Below are 25,280 nucleotides of genomic sequence, written 5' to 3'. Positions count from 1 at the left end.
GTAGAAGTGTTCAACCCCCTCTACCAAAATTTAAAAAAAAGAATTGCGTTCTGAGTGCTTGTCGATGCTGTGAAAGTTTTGTCTGTCGTTGGTGGTGTGCCAAGCCCACACAAGTTGCCCTAGCTTGAGCCGCCAAAAACGCAGTCCCCAGCAAACCCGCACAGCGCACTCGCCGGGAAACTCCACACACCAATTCCAACAACCACACACCAATATCGACAATTCCGCACGACCCCAACGACAATCCGGCCCCGCCCTGCCCCCCGTCCCTCCCCGTGCGCACCGACTTGACAGTTTTACGACCTCCGAAAAGTCGCCGCCATCATGAAGTTGAATATCGTACGTGTTTTTCTGCTCGCGTGAAGTGGTGGGCGAGAGCTGCTGGGCTAACGATTATGTCACGCAGGCGTAAGTTCTCAGCCACCACTCTACTCTGAAATCTCGCGCCCCGTTGTCTTCATCCGCTCGGTACTCGTCTGGTCTACGCGGAGGAACTGGAGGAAATTGGGAGCTACGACCGTGAAGAGGAGGATTTTGCGATGACGGGATGACGAGGGATGATTGGATGATGAGGGACAACCGACGCTCGAAAGCGATTGGCAGAAAGAAAAATCGAGAAAGAGTTCCCGGCTAACGGTCTTTCTCCTCGGTCCACAGCTACCCCGCCAACGGCTCCCAGAAGCTCATCGAGATCGACGATGAACGCCGCGTCCGTGTGTTCTACGAGAAGCGTATGGGTCAGGAGGTTCCCGGCGACTCCGTCGGTGATGAGTTCAAGGGCTACGTTTTCAAGATCACCGGTGGAAACGACAAGCAGGGTTTCCCCATGAAGCAGGGTGTCCTGCTGCCCACCCGTGTCAAGCTCCTGCTCTCCAAGGGTACCTCCTGCTACCGCCCTCGCCGCACCGGTGAGCGCAAGAGGAAGTCCGTCCGTGGATGCATCGTCGGTTCCGACTTGGCTGTCCTCTCCCTCGTCGTTGTCAAGCAGGGTGAGAACGACATCGCCGGTCTTACCGACACCACCCACCCCAAGAGGCTCGGTCCCAAGAGGGCCACCAAGATCCGCAAGTTCTTCGGACTCACCAAGGACGATGATGTACGCTTGACCCGCAATCAACGCCTACTGTGGTTCGAGAGCTGACGATTTTGCTGCTGCAGGTTCGCAAGTACGTCATCCGCCGTGAGGTTCAGCCCAAGGGTGAGGGCAAGAAGGCATACACCAAGGCTGCCAAGATCCAGAGACTGGTCACCCCCCAGCGTCTGCAGCACAAGCGCCACAGGGTTGCCCTGAAGAGGAGAAGGGCTGAGGCCGCCAAGGATGCTGCCGTAAGTTTCCGCTTTCGTCTATGCTGGCAATGACCATTAAGCTAACCCACCATCGCAGAACGAGTACACCCAGCTTCTTGCCAAGCGTGTCGCCGAGGAGAAGAGCAAGCGCACCGAAATGAAGAAGCGTCGCGCTTCTTCGATGAGGAAGGAGTAAAGGGTTGCTTTTGGGGCCGGAATAGGTAGTTCAAAAGGCATCAGTCACATTTCTCGTTCTGTGTTTTTCCTGGGGGCGCAATTTCGTAAAAAACTTCGTCCTTCCTGTGCACATTACGGTAGTTGCTTAGATGTGATCTATACTTGTGTGGTAGGCATGCGGAGAAAGGCAAGCTTGTTGCGATGGCTGCTTCGGTTCTGGGAATGAAGACTTCGTAATTCTTCACATGATGGCGCCGGCGGTGATTTCACGTGCTCTACCTACCTGAGTTTGATCTACGCGGGTGATGTCTCATGCTGCTGCTCGCCCCAGAGCTCGGCAACTCGAATCACAGGTCCATCACGTGCACGTGTCAATGCCAGCCACGCTCGATGGCGGCCTCTTACGCATGAACTTGCCGGCCACTGCACGAGGTCGCTACATCCTACAATTAGTATTCGCTAAGGCATAAAAAGCGGACACCTACTGCGGCCACTCCACGGTCAACTTCGAGGCCCAAAGAGCTAACATCGCCACCGTTTCTCAGGCCAGCTATCACCATCGATAGGTATCCGATAGGGAGCCAAAATTTCAGCGCCGTCAAGAGCAGGAATACCCCTCGGTTCTTTAACGGAGGGAAAGGCGGGCACTAGTACTCTCACATGAGGGCTTTCTGGCGTCTACCAATCGGCTTCCTATGCATACCCGCTGGGCTCGTGGTCACCTCGTCATTCCCGTCTCCATCACAAGTTCTCAGCTCCGTTCCGGGGTGTAACCACAATGAATTCAGCTTTCCGGATGGGATCAAACTGATGTCTTGCTTGCTTGCTGACTTGATTAGGATTACTTACTTAAAAGCAGCCATCTCCCCAGCCGCGCAGCTAGCTCAGCAGGCGCACGACTTACCTACCGAGTAACCTGTAACCAGAGCAGATGCAGCTACCACTAACCGATCGCGGTGATGGCGATAGCATATCTACAGGTGCGCTGTGGGGTGTTCCGTTCTATCGACCGGCACGCATGCACGCATCGCAGTGGACGAGGGTGGTGTTGGTGCAGCTGCATCCTCGACGACGACGGCGAACACGCGCGCGCCAGTCGGCCGGGACAGTCAAGATGACCACTTGTTCGTTCCTACGGGGTGGCTTTCCAGCGAACGTACCGCCCGATCTGCGGGTATCCGAATGCTACCGGTATGATCGAACCTGGAGGCTAGAGGTTGCGGGTGGGTCGTTCACGGTCGGCTTGGTAAGTCGTGCTGGTGGACGACGCCGAAACGGTTTAGTAACTTGGTACTGGGAGCTGGGTATCTGAAATCACTCGCCGCTGCTGTGCCGGCTTGATGGCTCGAATGAAGCTTGTAGGTAGCGGCAACTTTTTGACCGTCACCGTCGCCCGCAACCGGGATCTGGATCTGAGTTGTTGGCGAGATCTGGGTGGACCCTAGATGGTGAGTACAGGGCAACCAGGAAGTGAAGTTACGAAGGCCGGTGCTGATCAAAAATAGACAGACGTTGGGAGAAAATTGATGGGCTCAGCGAGTCAGCATCCCCTCCGAAGCCCTCCTACACGGTGACCGTAAAGCTTACGACGGAAGCATGCCAATAGTTACAGTTAAAAAGTCACCTCACCTCGACTTGATGGAAACTTGGTTCGAGTGATGGTAGTGGCTTCATGCATGTCAAGGCCTGGCGGAGAGTCAAGGGAAGATTCAAGAACCACGTGAAGATCCAGGATGATTAGGTACACTCAAGAGCAAAAATAACGAACAAACAAAACAAACCCATGTACTGTATCCCAGAAGTCCGGCCTGAATCTCCAGCATTTCAGATTCATCCCAGTTCCCTATTGCTCTCTGCCCAGCCCTCCCCGCGAGTCAACCCCCGGGGCTCAGCTCTCCAACTTTCCATCCACGCTCAACGCCCAACCATCCCCGCTCAACCCTCCTCCGCCGACACAAAGAGAGAAACAAAGAAAGAACGAAGGATGAAAAGAGAAAATGAATGAATGAAGGTGTCCGTTAGTCCAGTTCTCATCCCTTCCCGTCCAACCCCCTATGAGCAGCGAGCTCAACCAGTTCAGTTCCTCATCCCTACCACGGTACCACCCGTGTGTTCACCTATGTTCGCCGGCCTGCCTCCCTGTTCGTCCTCGGAATCGGAAGCGAAAGCCTGTGGGCAGTGGGCTGGACGAAAAGAAAGATGTGGCGAGTGATGGTTCATGAGCAGTCACCAGAGGAGCCGAAGACTTGTGATGTCAACCACAAGCCGTCAATCGCGATTCTTCGGCGGGGGTCGATGACCAGGTGTGTAGGTTAAGTTATGCAGTATTGAGTCTTTAGATTTGACTCCTGATCGGACCCAAAGGATATGTATGCGGACGCTGCCATCCGGGATAACACCACCACCACCGTTCGAAGAGTTGAAGGAGCATGTATGGCTTTGGGCCACTCAGCACTGTCCAAGGCTGAATGGCCACTGGGCACGTCACATTCACTACGGTGAGGATGGGCATTTGGAGGATGGGCATTTGGAGGATGGGCATTTGGAGGCTGAGGATCCCCACCGGACAGCACCAGTGCGACCCACTGGACGGTGCGGTTGCACCATTGCACCACGACGCATCATCGCGCAATTCTACACTATGCAATGCTGTGCTGTGGGTAATCCCGTAGTACCTACCAGCCTGGTGGTGACTGGTGAGTAGGCAGTACTGCAATCACAGATGCTGACATCGCACACTGCACAGTAGGTAGATCTACCGGTACAGCATCACCCAATACCTACCGGGTAGGCAGTATTGCGGTCAGAAACCCCGGGCTTGGATACGGTACCTGTTGGTCGCGCCGAGTGCTACCTAGGTATGTTTGACGAAAACGTTTCCTCTACCTAGGTGCCCTAGGGACAACTCGGCCGTGAAGCCGTAAAGCCGCGCTGTTTCGCGACGTGACAGTCGCCAAGTATTGATGATTGATCAAGCCCGACGATCCCATCGAACATTGCTACTACAGTATCACAGTGGACGGTACAAACGCGGTTTTACTATATGTAAGCTCCTGATGAGCTCTGCCGCCAGTGGCCACTGGTTTTCTCCCTACCTACCAGTCGAGATGCTGCATCCGGTGCGTATATGTAGACTCTAGAGTTACACCATCCGAAATGATGGCGCCATAGAGTTCAGCAATCCCAATCCCAATCCCAAGCTCTCGTCGCCGCCACCGCGTGATCTTGGCTGCATATTTAGCTACCCCGCCCAGATTGCCCCACTTCGACTTGACAGATGGGCAGATGGGGCACCACTATGTACTGTACGTAGACGTCATGGCGAAGTGGGTCGAGTATTCACGAATCACGATCTTTGATTCGTACCGGACGGCGGGAACGTGCCGGAAAGGATACGGGTTTGGTGGGTCGAACAAGTACTAGGAACAGCCAATAAGTCGTGCCTCACCACCTTTACGAACTATAAGTGCAAGGTGGGGCACCACTTACTTTATATCCGAATACTTGCTTAACGACTTACGCATGGAATAGTCACGTTGTGGATGTTTAAAGTACTTTAAGTACCTCCTTACAGCCGGCGGGATCAGATCTGGCGTCGATGGTTACTTCCGGAGAAGTTCCTACAGTACTCTACTCTACTCTAGGTTTCCACACGAAGCGGAACTCTGGTGTTGGGAAAACTCGATCGAGATGCAAAAAACAAACGTGAAAGCCACATTTCGGTGTTGGGAAAAGTTAAAACTGTATCAATATGCAAACGTTAAAGCTTCACCGGCCAGCTGCGAGTCTGCGACATCCGCGACTCCGCGAGCCGGCACGATTTCAGCTGGGAACCTGGAAGGCAATCCGGACATAGAGCGGCTCGAATCGCTCCGTAACCGCAGCACCCGGCGCGGCAAAAGAAGAACTGTGTTTGTGTGCGGGAATGGAATGGAAAAGTAGGTACCTACCGGTGGCGATGTTCACCGTAGTTACTCGTACGTACAAAAGTCTTCACCTGCGCGCGAGGCGGCGGGGCTGCGGAATATAAATTTGTATGTATGGATTCGACGCGTGCGGTATGCAGTCCTCTGCCGGGAGTACCCCGGATTGGACTTGCCTCCCTAGAGTACTCTACATGCTTTGGTGCGGTACCCGTACGCAATGCGCATACTCTATGCTCGGGGTATCAACCATGGAGTACATACTCGGTACTAGCACATAACCGCCGACAGTGTGTTTATGTGCATTGACTGACACTCGGCTATTACTCCATCCAACCACATGCCATGCAGATGACGCATCATGCGAGAATTCTGCGCAGTGGATTGTCCAGCATATGGTGTATGGTGGGGCAGGAACAGTAGCCGCGCCGACGGTAGTTGGAGTAGAGCACGGTATAGGGCTTCGTTTTCGTATGATGTAGTTACCGTATACCGGTACTTTACTCTAGATGGATATTGCGTGCACGCGGTAAGCACGGGAGAATAGCTCCCGTCCGTCCATCTCGTTTTTTTTTCCCGTTGCGCTTTTTCTCCAGGATTACGGTATTCGCATTGAATGCTGAGACGAAGCTGCATTTTTCCGCGGGGGGATGGATGGGTACGGTACATACGGTCATCTCGTGTATGTGGTGTCTGCCTGCCTGCCTCTGCAGCACTGCACGAGCACCCGCAGCAGCAGCACCACCACCACCACCACCACCACCAGCAAGCAGACGGCGATCAACATTTCGGTTTCTTCTTAGCCTTGCCTCTTACCTACAACTCTGCCTACTCTCCACACTCTAGCACTCCAAGGCCCGGCTTGACTGGATCTGAACATGCCGGCGGCGCGGAGAGAGGGATCGGCTTGGGCTGGCTGCTGGCTGCTGGCTGCTGGCTGCTGGCAAGGTCAAGGACCGCGGCGTGTATCTTTGACACTCCTGATCATCCATCCATCCATCCATTCCAACTCTACATCCTCCGAGCATTCCTCCCTTCGACTCCATCTCTCCCGCAAATGGCAGATATCCGTTAGCTCCACCCGCCTCGCCCCGCCCCGCACCCGCCCTCTTCTTCCTTCAACTCCCTCTCAATACATACACCGATCCAGCCAAAGGTCTCCCAGACAGATATTCTTCCCCTCGTTGCGGTTCAAGAGAAGTGAAAAAGGTCAGTAAACTTACAGAGCCCCATCCCATCCCCCCGCCACCTAGCGGATGGACCCTAGAGTACCCTATGCTACATACGCCATTTCTTGTTGTGCGTGGGGAAACTTTTCTTTGACGTTGACGTGATGTGACTTACACAGTTTAGTCTTCGATCCTCTCGTCAGTCCATTAACCTCGACGTCGCTCGCCCTCTCTCTCTTTCTCTCTATCCCTCTATTCCATCTCCCCCTCCAAACCCGCGAGTCGTTGTGGTCAATCAGCAATACCGGCAATGAACTCGATCAAACTCATCGCAGGATCGTCGCACCGGGGTCTGGCCGAGGGCATTGCTGACCGGTATGTTCCGTCCCTGTGTTGCGCGACTTTTTTTTTTTCTGGGGAGAGTGTGGGGGAATTGCTTTTTCCTAGTTACTGACTACAAGACACAACGAAACACAGTCTCGGATTGGAATTGACTCGGGTCAAGGTGTCGCACAGCTCCAACCAGGAGACGTACGTCGCGATCCAAGAATCCGTTCGCGACGAGGATGTCTTTGTGGTGCAGTCCACCGCGCCCGGCGAGGTCAACGACGGCCTCATGGAGCTCCTCATCATGATCAACGCGTGCAAGACCGCGTCGGCCCGACGCATTACCGCGGTCATTCCGAACTTTCCCTATGCGCGCCAGGACAAGAAGGACAAGAGCCGGGCTCCAATCTCCGCGAAACTCGTCGCCAACATGCTGCAGGCTGCCGGGTGCAGTCACGTCATCACGATGGATCTTCACGCCAGCCAGATCCAGGGGTTCTTTAATGTGCCTGTCGATAAGTACGTGGCTCCGGTGGCGGGTACGGGGGATGGGATGGGATGGGATGGTTGGTTGTGGCGGTGGCCTGTGGCCCGTGGCTAATCGGTCGGGTACAATAGCTTGTATGCGGAGCCCTCGACTCTGGACTGGATTCGTCGGAACGTAGACTACCGGAACGCGGTGATCGTCTCTCCCGACGCCGGCGGTGCGAAGCGGTAACCCCCCTTCTCTCCGCATCCCCGCCACCTCTTTTCTCGCCTCCGCCGCTAACGTCTGGCCCACTAGTGCGACTGCCATCGCCGACCGCCTGGACCTCAACTTCGCACTGATCCACAAGGAGCGCCCGCGCCCCAACGAGATCGGGCGCATGGTTCTCGTCGGCGACGTCTCGGGCAGGGTCGGCATCCTAGTCGACGACATGGCGGACACCTGCGGCACGCTGGCGAAGGCAGCACAAACCCTCAAGAAGCACGGCGCCACCAAGGTCATCGCGATCGTCACGCACGCGATCCTGTCCGGCGCGGCGTGCGAGATCGTCGAGAAGAGCGAGCTCACCATGCTCGTCGTCACCAATACCGTGCCCCACGAGGACAAGAAGAAGCGCTGCAAGAAACTCAGGACTATCGATATCTCCCCCACCCTCGCAGAGGCCTGCAGACGCACCCATAACGGCGAGAGCGTGTCGTTTTTGTTTTCGCACGCGCCGCCGAGCTGAGCGGATGGATGAAGTGCTGGCTGGGATTGTGTGTGTGCGTGCCATGGCCGATGCGGCGGGAGTGGGGTGGGCGGTGGCGGGTGTTAATGGGTTTGTTCCTTCGCCGCTTGGCGCGGCTCACGTTCGATCGATCTCGGAGGGGGCTCTGGGTGGGGGCTGCCCTCTCTCTCTCTCTCTCTCTCTCTCGACTATTTTGGCTGGGGAAACCTAGGCGATGAAGTCTGTACCTACCTACCTACCTACCGTGCTCACCTCCTCCTCCTCCGACAGTTTCTGTTTGTATCTACATATGGGTTTTCACGTTGCATTTTGCTTCGTTTCGTTTTCGTTTTTGCTGTTGCTTTTTGCTTTTGCTGTCGTCTTTGCTTTCGTCTTTTGCTGTCGTCTTTCGTCTTGACATTGGGGTTGACATTCGGGGTTTGCGTTTGTTCCGAGTATAGTGGGTGCTAATCTTTTTTTGATCTCTTTTTTTGGTTACGTTTGATCGTTTGTGTAAATTATGTACGTTGGTTGGCTTGGTTTGGTTCGAAGGGACGGAGGAAGGGAGGGAGAAAAGGGAAAGTCACAGCACAACTATTATACAAAAAATCTTGGGATTGGATCGGATCGGATAGGGTGGGACACTGGGATCGGGATTGGGACTGGGACTGGGACTGGGACTGGGACTGGGACTGGAACTGGAACTGGAACTGGGACTGAATTGGCTTGCGTATGGTATGTACGGGTACGGGTACGGGATATGTATGGGAATAGAGAGAGATGGGAGTTCTGATGCTTTTTGTTTGTTTTTGTCTTTGCGTTATTGGATGTATGGGTGCTAGGAGATGTATGTATGTTGTAGGGCGACGGGGATATAGGGAGGGAAGGTGGAGAGAATGAAGGTGAAGGTGAATGATGGGATGGAACTGAAACTGGGAGAGGGTAGAAGTTGTCTTCTACTTGCTAAGAAGTATGTATGAAGTATGAAGAAGTATGAAGAAGTATGTACCGTATGTGTTTACAGACTACATGCGAAATAGATTTACATTGACCATAATGCGTGATACTTTCTCGGATGGTCCATCTCTTCTCGACAACCTCTTACACATACGAGTGTTTTTTTTTCTCTTTCTGTTGGTTTGTTTGTCTATTTTGTTTACTCGTCAATTGCTATCATAGCAGCCGGACTGCACGGGACTACACGGGACCGCACAGGATGGACGGGACTGCACGGGACGGACGGGACGGACTGGATGGCTTTCGACACTGGTGACTCTCGACGAGGGCTTAGAACGAGTTATCGCGTCGATACTACTTGCCTAGGACATTTACCGGTACTCGACTCGACCACAGACTGCCCTGACGATTCACGAAGATGATGATGTTTTCCTCGTGTGTCTGGTGCGAGGGCCCAAGCTGGAAGACCACCTACGGGAGCGGTTTCGATAGATAGTCCCGACTCCCGACGGGGTGGTCCCATATTGTGTGGCCAAGTCATCAGTAGCCAAGTCCACCGGTAAACATCTATATCGCATCGCATCACATCCCCTCATCACACCAAGCACGAGATCCCAACATCTGGAGTAACACCTCTCGATTCCAGACTACGAACGTAAGTACAAACCCCTCGCAGTGCAACCTGCACGTTGCCTTGCTTGCGGCCCATCCCATCGCGCTGCAACACAAAAAAGATGCCCTCCCCATCCCCCCTCTCCACCCTACACCCACCCCACTCCACTCCACCACCACCACCACCACCAACATCCCGCCCCGTCCTCGGTAAAAACACAGAAGAAGCAAGAAGTACACCCGAACCATATTGAAGAAAACCCGAAGGAAAAAAAACAACACAATCCCCAAGCAAGAAACAGAAAAAAAAAGAAAAAACCAGTTATCCCCACTGAAAAAGAAATGAAATGCCGAAGAGAAAAAGTAGGAAAAAGCAAAGTAAAAAACACCCGGATGCCCACAATCAAACAAAACTCAAGTGCCCAAACAAATTCTCTATCCCCAAAGAAAAAATAAAAGCAATCACGCGAAACCAAAGTATCTATCACGACTGTTAGCCTGTACTCCCCGGAATGGTGCAAAGGGGATACATACTCCGCGCCTTGGGTGATAGCCGTCAACAACTGCTGTCTCAACGTCTCATAGCTCTCGTATTCTGGCAAGTCGAGTTCTACGCATCTGTTAGCCATACTCCATGAAGATAAACAGATTAGAGGGGGTAACTCACGGTTGAAGCACGTATGCGAGCTCGGCAGGCGGTCCTTGTTTCCATAGTCGCGGTGAATATTGAACTTGGAGAAGCCATTCATACCCTCGAGCTCCTTAAAGCCGTTGAGGGGTACTTTAGACGTGCCGGTAACGAACTGCAGCAACTTTGCGCGCTCCTCCTTGTCAAACGATCTCACAGCCCGCCAGAACCACTGAATCTGCGACGAGGACGCCGAGTAGTTGTGGTATTCAGTATTGTTCCTCCAGTCGTCCAGGTCGATCTCTGGCATGCCCGAAATCAGCAGCTCCAGCTCTTGCTCGTTGAAGATGTTGACCAAGTCCGCCGGAACGATGTCGTGGAATCCGATCAGGAAGTGGTCGATCTGCTCGTTGACGCTGTGCAAGAGACGGTGCTCGACCACGAGACGGACGTAATCCTGCTTGTTCTCGTTGGTCACAGGGATGTTGCGGCCGTCGGGAATCAGGTCGACTGTCTGCCTGGCGCCAAACTCGTCCAGCTCGACCGAAAACGTCTCTGTAATGACATCCTCGATATTATTCTCCAGCATCCACACCATGGACTTGTAGTACTCCAGATCCAACGTCTCCATATCCTTGAGGGACACGGGCTTGCCGAGAATCTTCTTGTAGACTGCTCTGCTGAAGTGGCAATCGAGAACCCTGCCTTCGTACAGCGCCTTTCCGATGATGCGACCGATGAACTTGAAGAAGCTTAGATGCTCAGGGTTGACCCCGCTCATGCTGTTCGGATGGAAGGTAGTCCTGTCCGATGCCACTGGAATGAACAGGGCGTAGTCGGGGTTGAACATCTGCCTGGACATGACCTGGAACCACTCTCTCGTAACACCACCAGCGTCGACACCCTCCTCGCCATGAAAGCGGATGCTCAGCTTCGCATACTTGATCTCGTCGCCCGTCTTGTAGTACATGCTCTTGTACGAATCCAAGAACACCTGATCACGGCGAACAGCGAGTGGAAGCGTCGGGTGAGGGTCTCGGACGCCCTGGCGAGTGTGAAGACGGCGATTGAAGAAGTTTCGCTTATTGTCAAAGTCGAGAACCTTGGGGTTCTTAACCAGTTGCGAAAACGATCCACTCATGAGCTTGGGATTGTTGCGGACCATCTGATTGAGGATCTTGCGGTGGTCCTCCGTGAACTTGAAGAACAACTGGCGCATCGATCTCGCCTCGGGGGTCAACTGCGAGTGCTGCGTAGACTCCTCCAAGCTGCCGTTTTTGCAGACAACCATAAGGGCCTCAATCAGCGGCAGCAAGATAGTGGCCACGTGGAGCATGTCGGAACGCTCATGGATGGCAGTAAGACAATCGCTAAGCTTCGACCACAGTGGCGAGAACGTCAGGCTCTCGTAAAGCTTGGCCAGTACGTCTCCAAATTCTTCATTAGCCGCCGCCGCCTCGCCCTCCTTCTTGTCCTCCTTCTTGTCCTTTTCTTCCGATTTCTCCTTCGCAGTACGCTTGGGATCAAAGAGGTAGTCCAACGCTGTGAGGACTCTCAACAACTTCGCCTGTTCGGAACTAGCGGGCGAGAAGTTGGCCAACGCCATGCCCTGGACCTCAGTACCGTTCTCTGCGTTCCTAACCTGCTGCAGGAGCTCGTCGAGATGCCCCAAGATGGTAGAACCAAGTCCTTGGGCCTGTCGAATCAACTCGGCGCCGAAAACATCCTTGGAACCGGGGATGCCAGAAAGATTTTGCATGGTGGCCAGAGTCTCCCGGAAGGTCTTGCTGGAACACTCGCGTGCCGTAAGGATGTTGACGACCAGTCTCAGGTTATGCTCAGGAACCACCGGGGGAACCAGGTTCCGCGGCTTCTTCTTCTCTTCTTCCTTGCCATCCTTCGCCTCGTCCTTCGCTTCATCCTTCGACTCGTCCTTCGACTCGTCCTTAGGCTCAGCACCTTCGGCGGCCGGGGCGGGCGCAGTAGCTGGTTCGGTCGCAGACTCAGTTGTCGCAGTAGCCGCAGGCGCTTCACCCGTAGCGGTAGCGGCAGCGGTCTGTTCACCGGCAACCTCCTCCTCTTTAGCCTTCTCCTCTTCCGACTTCTTCTTATCCTTCTTCAACAGGATAGTCAACGGGCGCGTAATTTCCGAAAGAAGCACCGAAAGCTGATCCATGACGCTCGAGCTCTCCGTAACAAGGGGACGATCCAGGAGTGCCAGTAGCGTATTCAGTGCGTACTTACTTGCCTTACTCTCGATGGCTTTGCCCTTACCCTTGCGGTTGACAGGCTTCTTCAATCCCATATTGATATCGTGCTCGTTCAGGAAGTAAGATGAGATGTGCTCGTTGTAGTTGACCAGGAAAGTCAAGGCGAGAAGACATTGTTGAGCGACCATAAGCGGCGAGACCTCTCCACTGGTTTGCGCAAAGATTGTCGGTCCAGTATTCGAGCGCGACAAAGTGGTGGGCGTCTTAACGGGCGTCTTGGGAGGGTGCATGATGGTCGGTTGCTTGGCCCTCACGGAAAGCTGAGCAAAGCACCTCTCGACAGCAGCCATATCGGCGCTGCCATCCTGAAGAATCGACAAGAGCAAGTTGACAACCTCGGCACGGTTCTGGCGGTTCTCGCAGATGCTCAGGAGAATCTCGTGAAGCGTCACACGCGTACTGCCAGACTGCGGCATAAACATCAACCGGAGTAGCGTAGCAACACCAGCCTTGTCCAACAACTGCACAGTACCCTTGCGCGCAGGCTTTTTGACTTTCTGCTCGTCGGGGTTCCGGAGATGCGCTGCTCCACGGTTGCGCGGGACTTCAACAAAGTGGCCGTGGAAGACGCGGTCACCCCGCAGGGCATTCGCCTCTTCGAGGATGGCATGGGGAAGATGTGCCAAAGCCTCATCATCCTGCTCCATCAAAACAGTCTGTCGCAAGCCAGGCTCGAGAGTGGCCAGGAAAGTCGCCAAGTCAAGATCCATATCACCCGGACCTCCGCCTCCACCCTGGGCTCTAGCGGCTTCCTGTTCCCGACGCCGTCTGTCCTGTGCTTCCTGATCCAAAAGCTCCTGACGAATGTCATCGGGGAGAGCATCTAGGAACTCGCGGCTGATTTCGCTGGCTTGATCGCTGCTCGCGGCCGCCGCACGACGTTCGCGGATATGCTGAGTCAGAGCCTCCTCCCTCATTTCTTCAGGGATAGCCTCCAAGAACTCCGGATCGATGCCCATGCCGGTTATGTCCATCTCACGGCCTCGGATCATGACGGTAGCACGTTCCACGGGTGCGGAAGGACCGGCGGCAGCAGCTAGTTCAGCAATTTCAGTCTGAGTGGCTTCCACTCCCGCCATGGCCTCTCCCGCTGGTGCCTCCACAGCCTCCGTTGCATCACCCTCAGGCACACGGGTAGCAGCCTCGGCAGCCGCGGCCTCCTCCTCCGCCACTTTAGCCCGCTCGGCCGCCTCCTTCTCTTCCGCCTCCTTACGGGCCTTCTCCTCGGCCTCCGCCTTCTCCTTCTCGATGCGCTCCTCCTCTGTCTTCTTAGCCTTTTCTTCCTCCAACTTCGCCCGTTCGATCTTAGCCTGTTCCTCAAGCGCCTTCCGTTTCTTTTCCTCCTCAATGGCCACAGGAACAAGGCGGTAGAGGATCGTATCGACAATGCGCTGAGCACTGTCTTCGATGCGATTACCGAACAGAATGCGTGCCTCCTCCATCCAACGAGCTGGAGTAGAGCTGGGCTCGAAGCGGCCGACCTGGTTGGGGTCCTCGCGGTGGAGACGCATGGGCTCGTGTGAAGGACGGAAATTACCAAACATGGATCGAATCTCGCGCTGCATGCCGTGCGGGAAGCGGTGGTGCGGGATGGTAGCTTGAATCTGGAAGGCCCCGTTATGCATGACACCTCCGCGGTTCATGAGGTTCATCAAAGTGCTAATCATCGACACTGGGCCGCCGTCGCCTGGATGCATGCCGCTGAAGGCCTGCGCCCATTCACCCATGTATTCATGACGGTGCGTGCTGTGACGGAGAGGCGCGGGATCGTTGTCGGCCTGTTGGAGGAGCGGGTTCTGCTCACGGTTACTAGCGGGGACGCGTTCTCCAGAGGCACCCAAGTAGTGACGCGATCTTCCAGGCCTCGTCACTAGACGGACAGTCAGTGAGCGAGCGTGAGTCAAGGCGTCTGGAGGAAGTGACGTACTGAAAACCGGCGGTTCTCTCGGTCCACCGCTAAACGTAAACCAGCCACCTGTACTCCGAGGTTGAGTACGTGTCATAATAGGGGCATCATCCCCTTCCGCCCACCCCCATGGAAAAGCAGACGCACCCTCATCGTCATCATCGTAGTCCTCTCCAGCCATCATCGCCTCCTCGTCCAGATCATCATCTTCCTCCTCCCCTTCCATTTCGTCTTCCTCGTCACCTTCCTCGAGGAATCCATCATCATCGGGGTCGTCGTTGATGTCCGGACCTTCATCTTCAAGTGCGCGCATGATGCTCTCGACACCGTTGTTAATGTCATCTGCGGCGAGGAGCTCCTCCTCGTTCATATCATTGTCGTCACTGCCGTCAGACTGCCAGTCCTCCTCGCCGCCACTCTCGTATTCATCATGGTGGTGGTGAGAGTGATGATGAAGATGTTCTCCCAACTCGTCAATTATCTCCACCTCACCGCCATCATCATCCATGTCATCTTCCGACATATCATCGTCATCTTCCGAATCAGAGTCATCGTCATCTTGATCATCCTGGATGACAACCTCCACCTAATCACATTAGTCGTACCGTCCCCAACCATAAACCAAGGCGAACTCACATCCATATTCTCCGCCCCTTCCTCCTCATCTTCGTCGCTAACCTCGCTATCCCCCTCTTCGCCAATCTCCTCTTCAAACTCCATCTCATGATCGTACATCTCCTCGTCGTCCTCATCTTCGTCATAGTCACTCGCATCATCATCGCCCATTTCGCCGCCCTCAAACAGTCCCAACGTCGAATTGCGATACAGATCCGGGGTCTCCTCTCGAAGCTCCTCAATACTCGAAAGCGACGACGCAACAGAGATATCATCGTCGTCGGTAGCTCCAGGAGTCGACAGACCGGAGGTCTCGCTGAGTTCGACGGCGGTCTTGGAGAGCAACTTAAGCGGCTTGAGCATCGACTTGATGACCTTGCGCGAGTTCGGATAGTTGAGGTCAACGTCGGCGAGTGCGTTGGTGAGCGCCGATATGTAGTTCTTCTCCAACATAATCTTGGCCAGGTCGTGCTGAGGCCTGTCGCTGAGTCCGACGGACGAGGAAACACATGGCGGCCGAACGGAGAGGACCTTGTAGAAAAGATCTCCCAGACTGGCCATGCGCGCATACTTGATGTCCAAAGGCTCAGTGGACGCACAGGCGTCTTTAAACGACTTCAGGGCGGTCTCGAAGAAGAACTTCCGGACGAAAAGCAGATCGGGCTCGTCCTCGGTGGTCGAAACCTCACCAGACTGCGTGCAAAGCGAGACGAACAGATGGATAGCCCACTGACTAAGCTTATCCTTCGTCTTCTGCTCGATATCGTCGGGAGCCGGTCCGGTGAGCGACTGTTGCGAGATCAGGTCGTGAAGCAAGTAATTGAAGATTGCCGAGCGAGGCTTCGACGGCGTGATTGGATCTCTAGGATCGGCCTTCCGGTTGAAGTTGATGAACTCGACTTTGCATCGGTTGTAGCAGCAGAGAAGTTCCATGAGCGTCATCAAGATGAAGCACCGGTAGAAGAAGTACGGGTAGTGTTCCGCCTTGAACTCCGGCTTTTCCGGCTTGGGGGCTTCCGCAGGTTTCTCCTCGCCTTTAGATGCATCTCCCAAAGCGACATCAGTATCCGCCGGCTTCGGAGCTTCCTTGGGCGGAGGCGGAGTGAAATCGTTGACGTCTTTGATGGCGAAAAGTTCCATGAGCAAGAAGTGAATGACACCGTCCGGCTTCTCGACACCCGGGGGCCTAACTTCGAGGGCAGTCTTTGGCTTCTCATCCTCAGCCTTTGTCTCCTCGGGCTTCTCGTCTTCAGCCTTCTTAGCCGCCTCACCACTGCCCTCACCCTGAGTCTCCACAGCAGCCGGCGTATTCTCCTCCGTCCGCGCCGGCTTCTCCGTCTCTTTGAGAATAAGTCCCTGATTCCTCAGCTGCGGTTCGTATCGCGAGAGCTTGCACAGCTGCGCAACGACATCGACGAAGATTTCCGGATTCCTCAAGATCAGATGGGCACAATTCTTGGCGAAGGTATTGGTATCCAACTGTCTCGAAGGTCTAGCCGAGAACTGCGCGCGAATTTCCGCCGTCATAACAGCCCTCAGAGTCTCCTCATCCTCGATGACATGGCGAACCATCATCAAAATCGCGGGTTGGAGCCTGTCGACGTTGTTGCCGGCCTGGCGACGGTACATGTGGAAGACCTTCTGTAGATTGCCTCCTTGCACCATCCGGGCCGAAAGCTCCCTCCGCCTTGTAAGAAGAACCAGAACTCGAGTGACGGCCAACGCAAGAATGCTATCCTCTTTGTCGACATGGGGCATAATCGCAACAATCGCATCGAAGAGCGCGTCTTGATCCTCATCAGAGACCTTGATTCCGGAACTCTCGACAACCGGTGACTCAGTGTCACTCTGTCCTGGAGTAAACTTGATCTTGTCGGGTTGTGCGTTCTCCGAGAGCAGCTTCTCGACGACAAGAAGGATGTTGGCAATCCACGGCGCACGACTCCCGGGGTAGACCTTAATAAAGCCTATAAGAACGGAGAGTTGGTCGTTAAGATCCTCAACCGCAGCTTCATAGAACCCCTGGTTCTGCAGGACAAGTCCAAGCAGATGAGCCGTAGAAGCAATGGTCTTTGCCTGAGACCTGAAGTCATCCTCCATCTGCAGTGAAAGCAGCGACTGGAAGATAGTTGAAGCAACATCTTTGCGTGTCTCGGGAGACGTGGCCTCGAAAGCCGAACGTATCAGCTCCGCAAGCTCGAAAGTGATTTCCGCCTGGACCTGAAGTACATCGAGCGAGCGGCTAACGAGGTTATCGCGTACTGCCGCACGGAGATCGCCAAGGTCTTCGATGGTCATGACTTTCTCCTTCGGTGCTTTGGTCTCTTCCTTTTCAGTCTCCTTACCCTTGCCCTTATCGCTAGCAGGCGCAAGTGCAATAGGCGTCTCAATGCTCATAGCCGCATCGTCTGAACGGAGAATATCTGCAGGAACAAGCGGAGGTGGCGGAGGTGCCATCGCAGGCTCGGGAGTTTCCACATTGGGAGGCGTAGGCGCGGGAGGGACCGATGCAGCAGGCTCAGATGGTGGCTGGGGAGGCGCTCGTTGACCGCTAACCAGATCAATATCGACATCGGTACCATCATCCTCGTCATCCTCGTCATCGTCCTCGTCCATGGAATCATGGTGAGGGCGATGAGGGCGAAGTGGACGAGCGGGCTCTCCTCGCGATGACAACCAACTGGCAGCAGTGTCAACATTGTCACTACACCGCATAAGCGCCTCCTGAGCTCCATCGTGCGAGAATCCCATGTCGGTGAGCTGCTTTATGCGCTCGTCCTGTGGCACCATCGACTGCCAAGAAATGATGTTGTTGAGGCCGGGCCTCTTCTCAAGTTCCTTCCGTGTAAATGCGGAGCTCTCATGATCACCTCTAAGGATGATGCCGAGGATCTCAACGACAGATTTGACGATTGCCGAGGTTGCCTTCTTCTCCATTGTGCTGCTCTCCCACATCTCCTGGACCACGGGAAGGATAGAAGCCCGGAGTTCGATCAAGAGCTGACTGGTATTGAAGTAATCCGCTCTGCTGGAATCGTTGATCGACCTCATGTGAAGAGCCTCGGATTGCCCAGCATGCTGGACGGCCCGGTCGGAAACCAAGTACGAGAACAGCAGTAAAATGATCCGGATGCCACCGTACGCGTGGGCCATACGTTGCTGATCGTTGCTAGTCATCTGCTCGACATCGTCGGAAGCCGGGAGATCCTGCAACTCGTTCCAGAAGGTCCGGAGAATCTTCTTGATCACCTCGAGCCCACCCAGCTGTTTGAAAGCAACCAGAGCGGTGGTGATGATGAATGGCTGTCTCTCCGGGGGCGTGTTCTTCGGCGTGTTGAAATAATCCGGAGCAACGCCTTCAAGCAAAAGCGACATGGTGGCGGATAGCATAACGATCCAATACCCATACTTGTCCGTGATAGACTCCGATGACTCTGATCCACACGTCAGTAATTGGCCATGCACACACTCATGCCAAACCGAAGAAAACATACCAATCCTCTCCCAGGTCAAATGCTTGTACATGGAATGACCGATCCCATCGACCAGCTTGAACGCGAGGTACTTGTGCAGCGTATCATTGTTCCGTCGATTGATCACACATTTCGCCAGTCCTAGATAACATCAGCCATGTGTCGCCACAAAAGATAGAAACACGAATCGGAACATACCTTGCAAGAAAGGATTGATAGACGTAGGAATCTGTCCAATCAGGAAGCGGATAGTCTTGACATTCCTGAACCAAGACGTATGTCCATCCTTCTCGACGACGGCCTTTTGGGCCTCCTTCTTCTGCTCGCTCGACTGCGGAGCGTCGGGCTTGTTCTCGCTGGCAGCCCCGGAAGGGCCAGCAGCAGGCGGAGGAACGGGAGCCTCTTCGATCGCAGAAGCCGCATTCGTAGCCGAATCCTTCGTTCGAGTGACTTCATCCCAATCCGCCGGAATGCCCTTTTGCAGCTGGATCTCCTCCCACACACATTGTCGTTGCAGCGCACCGAGTTTAGCGATCAAGCCTTCTCCGCCTCCCTTCTTAATGTTGTGCAGGATAACTTGCACGCTCTGTCGGGCGTTGAACATCGACTGGTGGTACAAATCCTGGAGAAGGAAGGCCAAGGCGTGTACAGTGACGAGGTTCTTGACAAGTGTCGTTCCATCGGCCTTGACACTTCTAACCGCCTGTTTCTCAGTTTCGGCTTCCGGGTCGTCGCCGGCCGGGACCGACTGAATATCGCTAGCAGGTAGACCGCCTTGCAGTCTAGGAGGCAACGGCGCGCTGTCCTTGGACGTAGGGTTGGTCAAAGGTGCGAAGTAAGGCTCCTTATCGATGTGCTCCAAAAATGGCTGCAGCTTATCGACCGACTTCTGAGCACAAGTGAACACCGCCTGGAGCGTATCGAGAAGATTGCTCTCGCAGAACAGGTGCATAGCGCGACAGATAGTCTGATTGGCCTGACTAGTAGCAAAGTCGTATGGAAGACTAGGCAGGCTATAGAATTCAAGCAGTTTGTCGAGACCACCGCGACGAAGAAGCTCCCGCGTCTGCGTTGTGTTCGTGATGAATCCCTCGAGGTACCTTGCCGCGACGTCGATATAGTCCGTGATCGGGAGCAAATCCGAATCCTTTTCAGACTCCTCATACTTCAGATCCTGTAATGTGCAAATGTCTTCCAACGATACGACCTGGCCGGCGGGGGCTCCATCGGGATTTGTTTCGCCAACAGATACTGTCGTCAAGGCATCAACATCGCTCATTTCCACGTCGTTGTTGTCGTCTTTACCCTCGGCGGTCTTGCCAGTACTCGGTCCAGATTCGTTCGCTGCGGGCTCCGCCGCGGCAGATCCAGCCAAAGCCTTCCTGCCACCAGAAACCACGAGTCCACCCTTCCCATCGTCCAGCCAGACTTTCGCGCCGATCCCGTGCTCAACCGCGTATCTCTTTCCAACTTCAACCACCCTATCCAACATGTGCAGTGTGGATTTCAGAACGCTCTCGCGCAGGTTAGGATGATGTCGAACGAGTTCGTCGAATTGCGTTCCCAGAAGGTTGTCAAGCTCTCCCTCGATCAGGACCTTCACGTGAGCGGGGCTCTCGAATATCTCGAAGAATGCATCCAAAGAGCCGGAGGCCTGGATGAGATCGAGACCCAAGGGGTTGAGACAGATCGCGCCCAGTGCGGTAGGAATGGAACCGATAGCATCTTGAGACGGCATGATCCACGAAATGTTGACGGGAAACGGCCGCGCTTCAGGCTTCGGAATTTCAGGCTTCGGCTCCTCGGGTGACTTAGCGACGTCCGCCATGGCCGCATCATCTTCACTGCCCCGCGGAACAACGACCGTCGTAGACTGTTCCGACGGACCGGGTTGGCCTTCTTCCCTCTCCGTCTCTTCCTTCTGCCGCTTTGCCTCGTCCTCTTCAGTCTTCTTCTTTTTCGCCTCTTCCTCCTTCTTCCGGCGCGTTTCATCTTCCGCCAATCCCGTTTTTCCAGTGATGGCTTCCAAGAAAGCATGCGTAATATGGGCTTCGTGGATCACGGCGTAACTAGTGGGCTCATTATGGATGAAAGCGCTGATCATGCCGACGACCGTGCTCCAGATGTGACTGCCCCAGACACCTCCCTGACCGATGACCAACCGAATGGCTTCCAGCAGCTTCGGATTGTCGACCAGATTCCGGAGCAGACGGTCCACGCCAGCACCGGACTGTCCCATCATATGTTGCATGAACTTGGTGACCATTTTAAGGGTCTGCTGCCGTTGGTGACTAATCTTGTAGTCCGTCTGTTCTGTACGATAGATGTCCGGAATGCCCTTACCAGACCTCACTTCTTCAAGACCAGCCTGTGTCTCGTACGACACGAGATCGACGACGGCGTCCAAGCCCTTCGCATTTGCAAATGTTTGGATTGCGTTTGGCACACTGTACAAGATATGGTCCAGAATACTGAGGGCCTTCGGGATGAGTCGATGAGCCTTCGTCGTGCGCATGTTGATCAGATCAACGAGGATAGGAACCAATCCGGCGGAAATAAGCATTGCCGCGGTATGGCTATTAGTAGGCAAGAAGCACATCAGAGAAAACAGTGCCTCCCTCCATTCCTCCGCCTCACCACTGGGGTCGTTACTATCATCACTACTCAGCTCCGCCACAGCTTTCCGCATGAGGTACAACAGAACACCATGATTGACGTTGACACTCAGAGCACCACAGACGTCGGCATTCCTGGTCTTGTGGCGCGCCAAAGCCTCCAGTCCACCGAGCGCCAAAGACTGCAGCCATTTAGGTATCTCTCCGCCCTTTCCTTGCCTCTCGCCTCCTTGCACCAACTCGGCCAACTGATACGGTAACTGCAACCTCCGCGGTTCGTCCTGGTCGAGCACGAGAATTTTCTGGGCAAACTGCTGTTCGTTGTAAACGTAGGCCAAGTTCGTCAGGGCCAATATCCGGACAGCGAGAATCTTTCTCCGTTTCTCGAGATCACCCGCCAAAGCCGATGCCACGCGCAGCCGATGGAGGAACTCATAATGGGAATCCGTCGGCAAATCGGGAAGCGTCGATTCGATGATTTCTTCGAGGGTAGGCGCCTCCTTGATCCGGCTGGAGGGGATCTCCAACGTCTGCATGCCACCCGCCGCGGTAGAATCTGGAACCTCCGGCACCGGCTCTTCAACCGGACGCGAGCGAGACGCAGATCCTGGGGTGTGCTGCACTTGCTGTTGGTGATGCGAATGGGTGTGAGAATGGTGCAAAGAAGACCTCCGCGTAGGAGTTGGTGTAGTTGGATCTCTAGGGATAAAGGGAGCCGGTGCCGGAGGTGCTGGAACCTTAGGGCTGACGTAGTAGCTAATCCAGGCTCCTCCCCACTCCTCCCAGCTCCCTTCTCCATCCTCCGCCTTGCCTTTTCCTTTGCTAGGAGAGAGGTTCGCGATCGGGTCCACGGGGTTCTCTCCTCGAGCAATCCGTCCAAGATCGGTAGCGTAGATCGGCAGAAACGCGCGCGAGGAAGCGGACTTGCTTGCGCCATTGATGCTCTTCAAGAAGGGTGTCGCGAGCGTCACCACCTTATTTAGGTTAATGTTGTAGTGCGAGGCCAACAACGTCGCTTGTGCCGCCGAACTGCCACCCCTCGTCCGAGAAGTGTAGTATCTCTGAGCAAGTCGGCAAGTAAGCCGCAACGAGGAAAGCAGGACATCGACATCGGTAGTGTTCAAAAGTTCCCCGACATTCTGTTTTACATCGCAACTCGAGTCAGCATGCATGCATTCCCCATGATTCGCGCCGCCGCCGCCGCGGAGAAGAAAACTTACACCACTGCTAGCGTACAAACTCCGATTTCCGCAATTCTCAACTAGTAGACGGGTGAAGTCCAGTATTCCGATCAACAGGGCCTTGTCCTCCTGCTCCCAAGAGATTGTTTGCGGACCGTCCTTAAACTTGTATTTGATCACCTGCTCCTCGAGTATGGTATCGAAGCGGTTTAGAAGTGTGATCCAGTGGTAGAGATCGCCGCGCGGAAACGGCCAATCTCTCGGAAAGGTCTGTAGGAACGGCACAAGCTCCGGCAAGGGTGTAGATATAGCTTTTGTGGTAAAGTCGCGGATGAACGGTGACTGTGTTTCGCATCGCAATGCATCAGCATCGACCCGAACGCCCAGCAGCAGCAACCGGCCGGGATCAGTGATCAGTGCGGGGTGTCACTCACCAGAGTCGCCTCATGTTTGGCCGTAGCCAATTTTTTGATCTTCATGATGCAAGCTCTCGCACGATGAACGAGCTAGAACTTTACACCAAGGGAACACACACACGCACACACCGACTTGCAGTGTATTTTGAAGTAGATGTAAGTATGTAAGGGGGGGTATGAAGGAACCGGTCACCGAACGGAAGCGTAGGTATCAAATTGACGCGACGCGGGGGTCGAGTGGTCGCTGCAAGAGAGGGCGGATGGGTCCTATGTATGTGAGTCGTGTGCCTAGCTTCGCGAATCACGTTATTTAGCAGCGAGATTGGGGGAGAAAATCTGTGGATGAGAAAAGTTACGAGGAGAGGAGTAGGGTGGGGTTATGGAGAGGTTGGGATGTTTGATGATGGCGGGGTGACGATGACGGGCTGGATGGGTTTGAGGCTGATCAGCACAAGCGTTGTGAGGAGAGTGCAGTCTCCGTTGATTTGCTTTTAGCCGATTGACGTCTGTGTTTGCAGTAGATGCCCTAGAGATGGAAGGAAGTTGGAGTTGAGGTTAGAAGGAGATGGGGTGGTGGTGGGGGAGGAGGGGGGTCGACGGTGTAGGAATGTGGAGGGGAGGAGTTTGCTTGGAGGTGTGTGATGGATGGTTTGGTTGGTTTGGGCGAGATGATCCGTTTGGCATTAGGCAGGTTTAGCGGCCGAGCACAGCGTCAGGTCTGTCCATGTTTGCTTGCGTTCTGCTGGGTCCAGCTTGCCACTGCCCGCTCTCTATCTTTCCTTGAGATTCTTCACGAATGGGAACTAATAACAAAGAGAGAAATCTACGGCATAGACGAAATCTACATACTCGAGAAAATGCGAAGAGGGAATGGAGAAAGTGGAGAGGTATCATACGGTGGAGGAGGAGAGAGAATCTAAGAATCCAACGGGTGCAACATCTACCATCCTGCAACCTCGTTCGTACAGAGCCGAGGAAAGAGATGGAAGCGAACGGAATCGGATACCGAAAGGACGCGTAAGAGGTCGAGGTAGAGCTTCCACTCTTCTCCTTCTTCTCCTCGCGACAGTCCGACTACAAATGCAAGTACTATTGCCGCTCACCGGGTCCCTCGAAGTCGACCGATGTGAATGCGCACAACCACTTTCAATTACAGCTCTTTATCATCAGGACTCTCTGCGGAGCCGTCGCTGTGCATCAACATCATTTTCATCCCTCTCCCGAGTCGAGGAATGGAAACGAATCGACCTCGAAGCGTGCGTCATAGCCAAAGCCAGAGCATCAGCCAGCTTATTCTAGCCGGATCGGCTCGCCGGGTAACCAGATATGTCTCGACCCACCAGCGGCCAGCCAGCGGCACACAGAGCCTCATCTCGGCGCCTCTTCGCCTCTTGGACTCTTGGCCTTGCCCCTCTAGGTCTGGTCCCACTTTTTAGTTAGCTGCAGGTATGCGGGAAGGCCCGAACGGGAGCGCAGCATCACGAGCACGAGCACGCCGGACAGGACAGGACAGCAACGCCGGTTGAGGATACGTCGTTGCCGGAGAATCGACTGGATGAGTCGGCTGGCGAATGTGACGTGCGGTCTTGGGCAATCCTTCACATCTCCTGTATCCTCTCCTCTCCTTCCTTCTGTATCCGTGGTCTTGCAAGGCCGCCCCTCGAGCCGGCTTCGGCTCGCAACATCGGCGTTCTCGCTACCGTCAGTTTCGGCCGTGGTGGAGCACCTACCAGCACGTCTCGCCTGGGACGGCCGACATAGGTACATACATCGCAACTGCCTCCGTCACCGAATGCTCTCATTGCTCGCAGTAAGCGTCGCCACAATCCACCTACAAGAATAACCGCTATTCGACAAGCTCTACTGTTACCTATGCGACGACCCAGATGCGCAGGCTCAGATGCGCAGGCTCAGATGCGCAGAACTGTTTTGAAAACCGGAAGAAGTGATCCTCACGCGGAAGGGACGACATTGGATGATTGTGAGTGATGAGACGGCGTTGCAATACTAGATGTACTCAAAATTGGAGAGATGGACACGAACGGAGAATAATGCCTGCGGGAGATGCCGGACTTGCCCTCATAGCATCAACACACTGGGCTTTTGAGCTGACGGTTTTATATGTTTCTTCTGCTCTCGGAAGCCTTCCGGGCTGTCCCTTCAGAGAGAGCACCAGGCCCAAAGGCATCTACTTAGCGAGGCCTCGAGTGCTATGTAATTCAGGGCCCAGTCCAAGCTTCGTTACATAGAATAACCTTATGCTACAATCCATCATCCATTTGAGATATCACATCAAATATCGCCACTCCATCAAACCCCTCGCCTCGATCAGTAGAGTAAATCCGAGTGCTCACCCATGACCGCGCCATATCCGGTACGCCAACGGTCCGCGCACAGAGCCTCACAAAAAGAGAATCTCTTGCGCCGTCGGCTCTTGGCCTTGCCGCATGCGGCGTGGGCTAGCTCGTTAGCTGCAGAAGCGGGAGGGCCCGAACACGCACCACACACAACACGCCGAACGAACCTACCGT

At 54.5% G+C, this 25,280-nt stretch overlaps 4 protein-coding genes across 4 annotated transcripts; 3 read left to right on the top strand and 1 right to left on the bottom strand.

The window, feature by feature from the left end:
- Positions 1 to 89: 89 nt before the first annotated feature.
- Positions 90 to 1,709, top strand: BZA05DRAFT_349715 (ribosomal protein S6e). The gene is made up of 4 exons (XM_051481261.1): positions 90 to 341; positions 658 to 1,096; positions 1,159 to 1,326; positions 1,385 to 1,709. Exons 1-4 carry the CDS (start codon positions 325 to 327, stop codon positions 1,481 to 1,483), a joined length of 723 nt encoding a protein of 240 aa, XP_051342308.1. The 5' UTR covers positions 90 to 324; the 3' UTR covers positions 1,484 to 1,709.
- A 4,258-nt stretch (positions 1,710 to 5,967) lies between these two features.
- On the top strand, positions 5,968 to 6,736 carry BZA05DRAFT_226355 (uncharacterized protein). The gene has a single exon (XM_051479768.1). It carries the CDS (start codon positions 6,004 to 6,006, stop codon positions 6,460 to 6,462), a length of 459 nt encoding a protein of 152 aa, XP_051342307.1. The 5' UTR covers positions 5,968 to 6,003; the 3' UTR covers positions 6,463 to 6,736.
- On the top strand, positions 6,593 to 8,347 carry BZA05DRAFT_226363 (phosphoribosyltransferase-like protein). Its single transcript, XM_051479769.1, has 5 exons — positions 6,593 to 6,596; positions 6,741 to 6,931; positions 7,034 to 7,402; positions 7,502 to 7,597; positions 7,668 to 8,347. The coding sequence occupies exons 2-5, from the start codon at positions 6,867 to 6,869 to the stop codon at positions 8,095 to 8,097; spliced, it is 960 nt and encodes a 319-aa protein (XP_051342306.1). The 5' UTR covers positions 6,593 to 6,596; positions 6,741 to 6,866; the 3' UTR covers positions 8,098 to 8,347.
- Positions 8,348 to 10,000: 1,653 nt separating this feature from the next.
- Positions 10,001 to 23,026, bottom strand: BZA05DRAFT_226311 (DNA binding protein). Its single transcript, XM_051479767.1, has 9 exons — positions 22,768 to 23,026; positions 22,373 to 22,675; positions 18,736 to 22,291; positions 18,559 to 18,678; positions 15,086 to 18,498; positions 14,471 to 15,035; positions 10,313 to 14,413; positions 10,180 to 10,255; positions 10,001 to 10,126 (listed from the first exon to the last, which is right to left on the bottom strand). Exons 1-9 carry the CDS (start codon positions 22,810 to 22,812, stop codon positions 10,108 to 10,110), a joined length of 12,198 nt encoding a protein of 4,065 aa, XP_051342305.1. The 5' UTR covers positions 22,813 to 23,026; the 3' UTR covers positions 10,001 to 10,107.
- Positions 23,027 to 25,280: the final 2,254 nt, after the last annotated feature.

This window comes from Tricharina praecox (assembly GCF_024521635.1).
Source record: "Tricharina praecox strain CBS 144465 chromosome Unknown BZA05scaffold_5, whole genome shotgun sequence".
Lineage (NCBI taxonomy): Eukaryota > Fungi > Ascomycota > Pezizomycetes > Pezizales > Pyronemataceae > Tricharina > Tricharina praecox.
This window is presented reverse-complemented; position numbering and strand designations above follow the sequence as displayed.

Excerpts from the sequence above, each read along its gene's own strand:
- BZA05DRAFT_226355 (XM_051479768.1), top strand. The coding sequence starts at position 6,004 with ATGCTGAGACGAAGCTGCATTTTTCCGCGGGGGGATGGATGGGTACGG.
- BZA05DRAFT_226363 (XM_051479769.1), top strand. The coding sequence starts at position 6,867 with ATGAACTCGATCAAACTCATCGCAGGATCGTCGCACCGGGGTCTGGCC. Across the intron at positions 6,932-7,033 it reads GCCGAGGGCATTGCTGACCG|TCTCGGATTGGAATTGACTC; the intron begins GTATGTTCCGTC and ends AACGAAACACAG. Across the intron at positions 7,403-7,501 it reads TTTAATGTGCCTGTCGATAA|CTTGTATGCGGAGCCCTCGA; the intron begins GTACGTGGCTCC and ends CGGGTACAATAG.
- BZA05DRAFT_226311 (XM_051479767.1), bottom strand. The coding sequence starts at position 22,812 with ATGAAGATCAAAAAATTGGCTACGGCCAAACATGAGGCGACTCTG. Across the intron at positions 18,499-18,558 it reads TTTGACCTGGGAGAGGATTG|AGTCATCGGAGTCTATCACG; the intron begins GTATGTTTTCTT and ends CGTGTGGATCAG. Across the intron at positions 10,256-10,312 it reads CTCGCATACGTGCTTCAACC|AACTCGACTTGCCAGAATAC; the intron begins GTGAGTTACCCC and ends ACAGATGCGTAG.
- BZA05DRAFT_349715 (XM_051481261.1), top strand. Across the intron at positions 1,097-1,158 it reads GACTCACCAAGGACGATGAT|GTTCGCAAGTACGTCATCCG; the intron begins GTACGCTTGACC and ends TTGCTGCTGCAG. Across the intron at positions 1,327-1,384 it reads AGGCCGCCAAGGATGCTGCC|AACGAGTACACCCAGCTTCT; the intron begins GTAAGTTTCCGC and ends CCACCATCGCAG.